Raw genomic sequence first — 11409 nt, forward strand, 5'->3', positions numbered from 1 at the left:
GCCATTGAACTCGACGGTCATCACAATATCCCGTGCCAATGATGGAATCCATGTGGGGTGTGTGCTGGATGGAGGCACTAGATAGGAGACCATAGGACGATCACGATCCTGTGCAATGGGTGCAATGATGCTTACCTAACTTGATGTACCTTATAGATGGGTGCATGCTTGGACATGTTTGTGTGATCTGTATAAGGACCACCACTTACAGCAATCGCTCGCGTTCTGGTATGAGAAAGGACCACCACAGGAAATGAGGACCAAAATTCTTGGAATGGGTTAATATATAACGTTTCGTTCCCGAGACCTTAAGGCCGAAATGATTATATCAATCCACCGCCAAGGTTCAGCGGCTATGCAGATTGCAGAGTCTGCTTTCAAGAACTGGCAAACGATGTGTGACAATCCATCGCCGATGACAGTACATTCATTGTTGGTCAATGTCAAACCAGCCACAGAAAAAAAAATAAAAAGAAAACGTGGAAGAACTCGTAGACTTCGGTAAGTGATATTCACATGGAACACTCGGCCGATTGCCGCCAATCCGTCATCCGGTATTTTCCAGAAGAAGAAGGGGAAAAAAAAAGTACATTGGGGAAGATCTCCAGCAGTCGGGAGTGTATCGATCATGTTGTGACGAGTGATTGGGGCCGCGTACAAGGGCGGGGCTGTCGCGTACCAGGGTAAGCAAAGATTGAGGGTTCACTGAAGCTCATGGCTTGCTGTGTGGACAAGTAGTGATCGGTGGCTGCGGCAAGACAAAGAGAAGTCGATTCATGTGTCCGGTAACGAAGCACAAGCCGGCCTTTTCCCCTTGTCATGAGGCTTCAAAGAGGACAGACGAACTTGTAGCAAGGGAGGTTTGGCTCATCTTCAAGTCGTAACGGGAGTTGTGACAGCTTGGTCCCTTTCCTGGCCCGACCCCGCCGAGACTGGGCCACTTATAACCACTGTCCCGAGACACTATTCATGTTGCTAGGCGCGGCTACAGCGAGCCAGCCCACTGGAGATAAGTAGGCTGCCTTGTAAACAGCACTGTCTGGTCGTTTAGCAAACAAATCGTCAACTCTGCCACGAGCCCACCCCCGAGAAGCAGCCACCAGGTCAGCATATCTACGGCTTATGTTACCTTGAGCTCGGGCTGCGGGTTCGCGGCAACACCAGAGCTCAGAATCTAAGCTGCCGCTTGTAACTGTCACAGACTGAGTGAGTCAAGTCCATGCCATGGCCTGTGTTCACTTACACCAAGAAACAAAAGCCAACTATCCCACCACCGATACTCTAGAGTTGGGACGATTCAAGGTTTTCTCCGGATGATAATAGTCATACATATCCCCACGCGGAGTGATTATCCGTGGCTTAAGATTATTTTGTGTATCGAATGGATTGGTCGTTTATACCTGCACGCTATCAAGTCTAACCTCGACCACTCATCCCAAGTCTGAAAAAGGGAAATGTTTGCGTGATACCATCTGGAATTTTTCTGAATCCGGCAGGATCTCCTGTAGATAAAGGCCGCCAGCCGTTGATTCCGCATCTCAATGACGGACATTGCATTAGTAACTGAATGAATTGCGTTGACCCTCAGGTCAGGCCTATGAACTGGACTGGAGGCACAGTCAGTCAATCAAACTACTACTTTGATGTATGGTTGAGAGGTGTACTTTGCGTGCATGCACAGCTGCGAAGCACAAGTGCCTCCAGGACTTTGGGTGTTGATTTGCTAGGAACATCACGATGGAAATTGTAGGTAATCATATGACTTCAGCACTTCAGATCAAAATCTCTGAAATATACAGTGAATCGAGATAAATGTCATGATATCGTTACTCTTTCTTGTATGGTTACTCTTGGGTGATCCAAGTCGCGCGGGACCCAAAAGATCGAATGACCAACAACCATCAGTTTTGGCAGTCGCAGCGGAGTCGATGCCCCGCCATGTACCTACCTTAGTGTACTTGCAACTACGCTAGCCTCAACGCGTTTGCAGACAACCCACCAGATTGATCTCTCCTTTGCTGGGCGCGTCACCGCTTCCCCTAACGCATGTCTACCTGACCAACCTACCTAGGTAGTACGTATTTAATGCAGTTCCATACAATCTGCCGTGAGACGATATCATTACTCGCGAGGTCAATTCGTCGTCGGTCATATTTTACTACCATTTTTCAACACCGAAGTTTCCCCAGGCCAAGGCCGGCAATATCTTGGTCGCAGGTATTGCCTCCTCCCCTCCAAGTATCGCTCGACGTATAGCCAACCCTGATTATTCAAAGTCGTCTGTTCACAACCCTGCACCAAGCCGTATACAATGGCGCCTCTCGGCAGGAAAGCCGGCGCCATCCAAAAATCCGTCAAATCGTCTGATGCTCGAGATTTGGAAGCCGTTGGCCCCAGAGTGTCAGAGACTCCGGACCTTGCCAACTCCGAAGTTGATGCTGTCAAGCGTGCCGCGTCGTTGACCAAGGATGAACTACAATTGTAAGTCAGCAATGCCAATTTAGCGACCACATGTCTGATCCATGCATACAGTGCCATTGAAGCAAGAGCTTCCGGGATGATTGATCATCTCGTGGAAATCTCCAAACTCGCTGCCACAGATGTCAGTTTGGAAGAGGTCAAGTCGGCCACTGAGGATCACGACCAATATGTTGATTCTTTGGGCAAGAAAGCATCAGCGATACAACTTAACCTGGACCGGTGCAAGACACTGATGCAATCGAGCGATAATTGGGCAAAGGACAGGATCGAGGCCAAGAAGTCCAAGCTGGACGCGCTCAGAGCTGCGAAAGCACGACTAGAGGCTACCGTAGGTCACCATCGTCCAGTCAAGGCTGGGACATTTCGAGAACGACCATAAGCTCCTAACCTGCACTCCTCCAGGGCGACTCGAACGAACAAGAACTCAAAGAGGCTATTGCGCGGCATTCATCACGCATTGAAGAATTGGTTTCTGGTCCACCCAGTAATGGAGCCCCCAACAACAATGAAAGACCTGTGGACGTGCCCATGTCTATCGGCGACGACCATTTCTTTGGCAAGCTTCTAGACAAGCTACAAGCATTGGGCCTGGAGATCAATATCACTGACAATGGCAAGACCCTTGTCAAGTCTGCCCGTTACTACTCCAATCTGTAAGCTCAAGCTCAAGGTATTGTTCGAGATTCTCATTGCTAATAGAGCACAGGGAAGTCATGTTGTCCGTTGTCTCATGCAAGCGAACCCTGAATCGCATCTTGAAGGAGGCATCTGCCAGATATGCTGGTACCCATGAGGTCAATGGCGGCCAAGTACAAGCATCGAAGGCTGAACTTCAGGCTTTGCTAGAGGAGACCAACTCGCTATGGGAAGAAGTTGTACCCGTAGCTCATATGGCGGTTGAGAAAACCATGCTGGAGCCGATCTTGAAGCTGGTAAACACAAAAGGGGAAGCCCAGAACTATCAGAATGCCATCATAGGATCATATGTAAGCTGACCTCACCCCCATCAGTTATTTTCCTCATCTCTTACTGACCTTGTATAGATTGGCAACTGCTTAGCATACATGAATGACCGCCTTGAGGCACTCTCAGATCGCATTGGCACGGCGATCCACCACCATTACGCCCTGCTCAATACATTTGAATGTCACCAGGCATTGCGCAATCCCCATATACCCAAGTCTTTGCAGGGGGCCGAGTCAACACAGACCACAAATCCTGTTCGACCATCAAAGGGGTCGCAAATGGCATTCAAACAAGTTTGTCGGGGACTTGAGGTGCATGGAGACATTCCCGCCAGATCCTTCGACTTTGCACTCTCTACAATGAAACGAACCACCCTGCTCAATGATATCATGGCGCAGCGCTTGATGAAAGATGATGACAGACTCAGGGTTCTCGAACACAACTTCGAGAATGTCATCAAAGCGAGTCTTAGAGAAGGCCCTAATATAAATCTCGAAATTTTGGGGCGCCTCGCTGCGGAGAGTTTGAAGGGTACTGGCGACCAAGGCGCAATTCTTCGTGATGCACAAACAGAGGAATCTTTGGAAGCTCTCGAAGTCGAAAACAAGCAATTGAGTTCTCTTTTGGAGATTCTTCCCAACCGTCGAGACATCCAAAACTACCGAAATGACTTCAAAGGCGCCGAGATCATGAAACGCTGGAGCGAGCCAATGGGTCCCTCAAGATGACAACGTTGCAAAAGAAATGAGAAAGAGTATCATTCAATCATTCATATCAACGCCGACTGCCAGTGACGAATACCTACCAGGCCAAATCTCGACGGCTGCACATTGTCTCTTTACTCCAGATTACATATTGACTTCATCCACCAGTGCTCGGACCGAGGAATACACATCTTCGCTGAGCTGAAGTCGCCTCATCAGTCTTCCGAAATGCGTATCGAGTGGTTCTTCATGGCTTGCGATGAGATGTAGTACGGCACGGCTATAACACTCATCGTCATTCCCACTGTCGAGAGAAACCTCTACCAGCCTACAAATGATTTGCAGCCACCCCAGCACAATGTCTGTCTTGATCATACCCTCAAGGAAACGACACTCTACCGTCTTGGGGTTCGTACAGGCGCGTTCGTCCTCACCAGCAAAGGCACTAAAGTTAAAGCCGAGTCGTCGATACTGTTTTCCCTCTCCCGACATTAGCCTGCCAAGTTGGGCATGAGACGTGGTCCCAGCAATGAGTCGTATCGCGTTCAGGTCCATGCTCAAATCTGCGTTGCGGTCTTTCACGTGATTCTTGATTGGCGGAGGAAGAAACTTTACATCCTCGGTCGAAGGAATCTGGGCGGCGATCCCCATCTTTAGGTTCGTCGCAAGTCGACTGTGCCTCCTGGCTGCCGAGCTCCAGGTGAACACGTGCTCAAAGTTTGGAGACTTGGGATCCTTGACCTGCCTCAATACCGGTTCCGCGAGCCATGTAAGAATCGCGCATCTCTTCAGTGTTGGCAGGGAAAATGGGTAGCCGTCCATCCGGCCGACATGTACATGGACCTCGCATGTATAGTTTGTGACAATATGGCACTGCTCCTGCATGGATTCCACCACTGCCGCGATAATCTGCATCGTGTCCGAATCTTTGCATGCCATTTTGGGAGAAACCACTTCAACGGGTACCCAAATCCAATCATCGCGATGTGGGTGATCCGCAGCCGGCGCTGCAGAATTCGATGTCTTTACTATCCAGTGTGTGGACCAACAATCCCGTTCTTGGATATTGAGATCCTTCAAGTCGTAGCTTGTAAGTGCGGACTGCCCAGGGACGCCATTTATGATGTTTGAAATAAGAGAAAAGCCATATCTTGAAACTTGGGATCTGTCTTCGCTTCGCAAAGTCTTGGGCATGCGGTTGAATCGGGTCGCGTGCCGCGGCAGTTCCGTGTCCAACGCTAGGCGCTCACTGTAGGGTATGAAGGGCAATAAGAACTTGAGCTCGACAGCAACCGATAAATCGCTCGGTCTGTCGTGAACGTTCGTGTTGCATTTGCGGATTCTGTGGACTGTCATTTTTGCTTTCAGCACATGTCACCGAGAATGTTTCATGGGTTGATATTGTTTTTTGTTTCTCGAGCATTTCCTTTGTCGGGTTGGGTCGGTTCCACTTCCTCCTTCTTGTAGAAAAAGGTCCGGCTGAGCCGCACGCGACTTCCGATCCAAAGATCCTTAAAACACCGGCTACGTGCATCAGTTTCGAGAACGACCGAGACATAATCATGCTATGACCTGGCTTCCGCAGCCAAAGGCTTCCATCCGTTGGGGCTGACAAGTGAGGGAGGTCATGGCTCGAGTCTGCGTACGCCGGTTTCGTGTGACATGTCCGCCGCACCTCATTGGGCTACCATTGCGACCGTATTATAATGGCGGCCAGAGCTTTCCGAACGACCAGATTACATTGCAATTTGGCGGATCATGGAAGCATATCATAATTCAAAGAGAGTTGCAATAATGCTGCCCAACGCGTGCACTATCCGCTTGACACGGGTCCGATACTTGAAGAAATAAAGTGGCAGCTCTTTGTGATTGGCGCGACTGCGTTGAATGCAGTCATAAAGTCAATTCGACGAGGGGTTGTGGAAGCCCCCTCGCCCAGGACGACCCGTTGAGCTCAGGCCGGAGAGCATATGATAGCTCTTGCACTCCGTGTAACACAAGATCTGTGCGACGGCGAATCAATCTTCTACACGTTCCTGAAGGTGCTCGCAGCCTTCTCTTCACCCCACGCATGCGATTTTACCATTATAGAAAACTTGACATTAGGAATTACCTATCTAAATGCTCAGCCGCGACGAATTCGAGCACGACAACACAGGTTATTGTCTATATGCAGCTGCAGAAGCCCAGTCCTTTGAAGTAACTCCCCATGAGACTAGGTGCTCGCCTGCTGGACTTTACCAAGCATTTGCCGAGAGCCGCTACAGACCGGTACATTAAAGTATGTACGAAAGATATGCCCAAAACCTCGAACCGAGGACTGATCAAGTGTCCTGACAGCTTCTCCTCACTTCCCGGCGCTGCCCGAGCGCCAAGCCTTAAAAGCATCAGGGAGCATAATTCGAAAAGTTCCTACATTAGGTATCTTCCGAGGGTTTGATAGTTATCAAGCCAATCAGATACTTTTGCAATACTCTGTGTTGAAGCCCATCTAGAAGGACTCAGGCAGGGAAATTCACGGGCGGTCACAGACCTAGCTTTCAACAGCGCGTCGAGCAGAGTTAAGAGTCACATGCATATGAGCTGATGAAGTATGGCTTCATGCAATCGCGCCACTACAGCCCTGGCAGTTTTTTTGCCCGAAACCAATTGGACGTTTGGGGCCGCCAAGCTGAGGTATTGCAAGTTGTCCATTGCCGAAGACTTGTGTAAGGGTTGAGAACCGTATAAACCTTTCAACCAACAGGTCCGCGGATGGATTTGCAGCATCTCCGGCACTGCACTCCGCATGATCCTGCTGACCAGTCGCTTATTCAAGGCGCTGACGAGGATTCATGAAGCCAATCTAGTGGGTATGACTGATCTACCTAAATAATTCCTGAGGCATACAAAACATCGGAGACGGTTTTCCATTTATTTTTACTCGAATTGTTTTGTGAAAACACTCTCCTGACTTGGAATGCAACAGCCAGATGACCTTGCGAGTTCTCGATCCGTGTACCCGGAGGATGGCATCAACGAGACACGAATACACGAGACTACAGTCATCGCTTTGCAATCGAGTATCTTCCCCGACGCCGTGCTGTCGGTCATATCACAACTCTAGCATTTTCCCATCTCCATGCGCCCCGGCACCTGGTACAAGGAAGGGGCCTGGACGCGAATTCACGCAAGGTGTAGAATACACTCACCGGTCTTCTCTCTCTCAAATGTGTGGACTTGATAATCATGAGCCGAAAGCAGAGAGCATTAAGCGATGGGGGACGTGGCTCGATACTCGTCCTTGGTGGTCACATACCCTCGTCGCAAAAGGTTGGGTTGAACTGCTGCTGTTGACCCAGCTGACCCAAAACAAACTGCCGCCGGGAGTCGAGAACGTCGATGACAACAGTTGACCAAAACTCGGTTGCAGGCTGTGTTCAAGTCTCGCTCGTCTACCTGGGTGGGATACTATGGTCGCTGGCTGTGGGTGATGCCATTACCAGGCCGCCGCGCTTACCGCTTCACAAACCGCGTCGTCGACAATGGATTCTGTGAATCGCGACCAGGGCGATTGACCCAAAGAAGAGCCATTCTTCCATTCTCGAGGTCGCACGATAATTCCGAGTCGACAATCAGCGACACGTCAAGCTTGCTGATACTCTGGCGACTATAGGGTTTGTCTCAAGTGTCAAGACTATCAATACGGTCGCAGGCTATTCTGCGACTAATCTAGCGCCTTCGTAATTGTTTGCGGTATCTATCACCCGCATACGATGATCGAGGCATGACTTCTTTCGGATACTTTGCTATCTATTCCGAGTCATACCACTGCGCGTACAAACTCTGAAGGTCTGCAAAATGTCAGGTTCTGGAAATGCAAATCAAGGCCAAGAGCGCTGGATCGTCTTCTAGCGGCCCGCCACAGGGTGGGGAAAACTCGCAACGGTTAGCTCTAGCCCTTGCTTAGCCCAGGTCCTGCCCAAAGTCTGGAAAAGAGTCCACCAATTTTGGGGGGCGCAAGATCGGAATAGTGTAGCGACTGAACTTTCTATGGACAAGATATAATCGGAGCATCACGTCCTGGCACAACTGGAACAGAACAACAGCATCCACGGCGTTTCACCTATCAAATCCATTCTTTTTCGCATATTGCTCGCCGCGCCAAAGGATGGGCCTGAACAACTGGCTGACCTGTCGTTCTCGGACAGCGACAAGAAACAAAAAGAAAACCTCGTCCATCATGACGCAAACTTGGCATGCTTCTCTCTATGATGTAAAGGTGCCCCACCCATCCCTATGCGACACCCACCCCTGTCAGCCACCATCTCGATCATGGGTCCCTCTCTCCATATCCCGCTACACTGACTGCGCTACAGTAACCAAACGCTGTCCGCTCCAGGCTACGCGGCACCGATACTCATGACCCCCGTTGCAGCTCTCACATCATCCCGCCTAGACATCCGAACCAACAGCCAATCAGGGTTATTCTCGTTTGGTTTCATATCTTGTTTTTGGAAAGTGAAGGCTAGGGATCTGACGTTACCTGCTTTTTGCTTCCCGCCTTTGACACTACCATGAGCAGTGTAAAGGGTCCGGACAATAGGTTGCATGGACTCCACTATATCCGTCTGTTCCTCTGCCTTGTTTTTTGACCATTGATGGAAGGGGAAGAAGCAATGGGAATAACTCGTAAGATAGAAAAGGTCCTGGGTCGCACTCGGTCCCTGGCTTTGAAAGTTTACCTGTATTAAACTTGACGCCAAACTTTTGATCAATTATATATACTTTGGGAGAACAAGTCGTCTGTTACCAAAGCCAGTTCCTATACGATACATTATATACCACGAGTCCAGTAAAAACAACTATATATAAAAAACCGCAAACCCAAAAATGTCTGCCAGCCCAGCCAGAAGCCGAGGAGGTCGCAGCCGCGGTCGTCAGGCCAAGGTGGCCGAGATGGAGAGCGACAACTCGCAAGACTCGCAGTTCGACCAGACCCAGGAGGAGGACAGCGACGACGCACCCCGCCAGCCCTCTCGCCGCCGTCGCCGCCGCAACAACCAGCAGATGCAGCGCAGCGGTGGTCAGCAGCAACAAGGTGGCCAGCAGGACTGGCAGATGCAGCAACAAATGATGATGCAGCAGCAGCAACAGCAACAGCAGATGCAGCAACAGCAGCAGGGCGGCGGCGGCGGCGGCGGTAGCGACACGCTCAAGTTGAGATTGGACCTGAACCTCGAGGTCGAGGTTACCCTGAAGGCTAGAATCCACGGTGATCTTGAGCTTGCCTTGCTGTAAGTTCCTTGTCCTTGTCCTTTTCTCTCTTGATATCCCTCCCTGCCCCCGTTCTCCATTTATAAAGCGAGCGTACGAATAACGCGGGACTGACAGTCAATAAACTAGTGACACTGCTTGAACAAACCCAAATTTATAACGACATTCCCTTTGTAACGACAACCGGCGATTACTTGCTATGTGGCAACAGAATATCTACACAACACACCATGACCATATCACAACAAGGCCGGCATAAACTGGCATGGAAAAGAGGCTGCCGAGCCAGAAGACAGGTATCTGGAGGTTTTGGATGATTGGATGGGCATGAATGTATAATTACTTCTTTTTATAACGCGATGATGTAATGACTAAAATGTACCAACGAGTTCATGATATGCATTGATGGCGAGTGTCCATTTTATTCCCGGTGCAGATGATATGCAGGAAAAACGTGCTTGTATGCATGCTACGGCCTCCACTTGGGCAAAACCTGACCTACTCAGAACAACCCGCTATATCTCTTCTACGATTCTCCCTTGCGTTCCCATGATTTCGCGAATACAGACATTAAGAGTCATTTCCACAGTGGTCCGGCTGTCTTTTTCAAAGAACTATCGTCTTCGCAGGGAAGCTTTGACGTGGAAATCCGAAATGCCCCAGATTCGAGTTCCATGAGCTTTCCAGGGCCGGGTGGGGTTTCCTATGGTTAGATCAAACTCTCGCACCAGCTCGCAGACTACCTAGGTTAGGTTACCTACTTTGTGCACCTGAATCAGTGCAATGCCTTTGCCTATGTAAGCACTCCCATCGACTTGGTCCAGCAAAACTGCCGTTTGTCAGTACATCCCTCATGGGCGGAGACGGCAAAGTGCTCATCGGCTATACTTACACAAATTTGAGCACATCCTCATTGGCTGTATCCTATTTGTATTTTCCGCTTCGATCCAGCGCTCTGGTCTAATCATGTCTGCATCTTGACCAAAAATGGCCCGGTCGCGCAGCGCAGGTTTGATCGAGAGCTCAACGCTGGTGCCAGCAGTCGCGAGAGGTCAAAAGTCTGGTCATGATTGACGGAAGCGACGTATTTGGACTTGATAAGGTCCACCAGCTTCAGCACACGCTCGTCAATCATGTCGTGCACCTGACTGAGCCCGACACTCTTGCCACTGTATCCACCGACCAGCTTCTTGCGCAGGACCTCGTGCGCCTTCTTGTCTGGCTGACTGAACAAGGAGTCCTGCCCCGGCGCGGTACGGAATCCTAGGTACAGCGGGCACCCGGCCCCATGCCGATCGCATATTGCTGATGCTGCGAATCTCTTCCGGGGTCGCTGACGGCCACCATGCCCGGGCTGAGGAGCACAATCGGCCCGTACTTGGCATAGATCTCCTGGAGCCGGTCGACATAGAGGCCCGCAAAAATCTGTTTTACGAGCCAGGCGTGACTCCAACGCGCCCCAAACGGTCCAGGGATGTGGCGGAGATTCTGCCACGCCCGCACTTTGCTCCATGCCGTGTGCACTGAGATGGCACCAAGTGCTACCAATGCAAGTTCAAACAGATTCATGGTGTAACCTGAACAAACAGTCTTGAGTAAAAATCCGCAGTGAAAGATGTTTGGCTTGGAATGCAGCCATGCCAACTCAAAAAGGTAAAATTCCCCAGGATTCATCCTCTGCCGGAAATGGTTCCACTCTTCTGGGGTTCGTCTTTTGCGTTATTATCCGATTCGCAGGGGATTGCATTGACAAGGTTTCTGAGCCTCGGGTGAAGCATCGTGAATGTTGGATAAGAAACTGAGCGCAAGAAGCAGATTTATTGAGGCCATGCCCTCTCAGTGTGCAGATTCTCTCCCGCCGGGAATCGCCTTTGAAAAGCTGTGACTTTTTGTGTCTCTTCTGCACCTGGGCATTGTCGTTATGTCAAGAGATTGAGGGATAGAGAGAAATATCACTAAAGTTTCTGTTTCTTGAAGGTCTAGTTCTACCAAAGTGGTGTGA

The 11409-nt window shown here is 50.1% G+C and overlaps 5 protein-coding genes across 5 annotated transcripts; 3 read left to right on the top strand and 2 right to left on the bottom strand.

Moving 5' to 3' along the window:
- Positions 1–2311: 2311 nt before the first annotated feature.
- PFICI_03657 (uncharacterized protein) lies at positions 2312–3138 on the top strand (the record flags this gene model as incomplete). The annotated part of the gene is made up of 3 exons (XM_007832238.1): positions 2312–2481; positions 2533–2809; positions 2884–3138. The coding sequence occupies 3 exons, from the start codon at positions 2312–2314 to the stop codon at positions 3136–3138; spliced, it is 702 nt and encodes a 233-aa protein (XP_007830429.1).
- A 56-nt stretch (positions 3139–3194) lies between these two features.
- On the top strand, positions 3195–4175 carry PFICI_03658 (uncharacterized protein; the record flags this gene model as incomplete). Its single annotated transcript, XM_007832239.1, has 2 exons — positions 3195–3467; positions 3525–4175. The coding sequence occupies 2 exons, from the start codon at positions 3195–3197 to the stop codon at positions 4173–4175; spliced, it is 924 nt and encodes a 307-aa protein (XP_007830430.1).
- Positions 4176–4295: 120 nt separating this feature from the next.
- On the bottom strand, positions 4296–5507 carry PFICI_03659 (uncharacterized protein; the record flags this gene model as incomplete). The annotated part of the gene is made up of 1 exon (XM_007832240.1): positions 4296–5507. One exon carries the CDS (start codon positions 5505–5507, stop codon positions 4296–4298), a length of 1212 nt encoding a protein of 403 aa, XP_007830431.1.
- Positions 5508–9023: 3516 nt separating this feature from the next.
- Positions 9024–9431, top strand: PFICI_03660 (uncharacterized protein; the record flags this gene model as incomplete). Its single annotated transcript, XM_007832241.1, has 1 exon — positions 9024–9431. The coding sequence occupies one exon, from the start codon at positions 9024–9026 to the stop codon at positions 9429–9431; it is 408 nt and encodes a 135-aa protein (XP_007830432.1).
- Positions 9432–10371: 940 nt separating this feature from the next.
- Positions 10372–10976, bottom strand: PFICI_03661 (uncharacterized protein; the record flags this gene model as incomplete). Its single annotated transcript, XM_007832242.1, has 2 exons — positions 10372–10625; positions 10679–10976. The coding sequence occupies 2 exons, from the start codon at positions 10974–10976 to the stop codon at positions 10372–10374; spliced, it is 552 nt and encodes a 183-aa protein (XP_007830433.1).
- Positions 10977–11409: the final 433 nt, after the last annotated feature.

The sequence above is a fragment of the Pestalotiopsis fici genome, assembly GCF_000516985.1.
Source record: "Pestalotiopsis fici W106-1 unplaced genomic scaffold PFICI_Scf_2, whole genome shotgun sequence".
NCBI lineage: Eukaryota > Fungi > Ascomycota > Sordariomycetes > Amphisphaeriales > Sporocadaceae > Pestalotiopsis > Pestalotiopsis fici.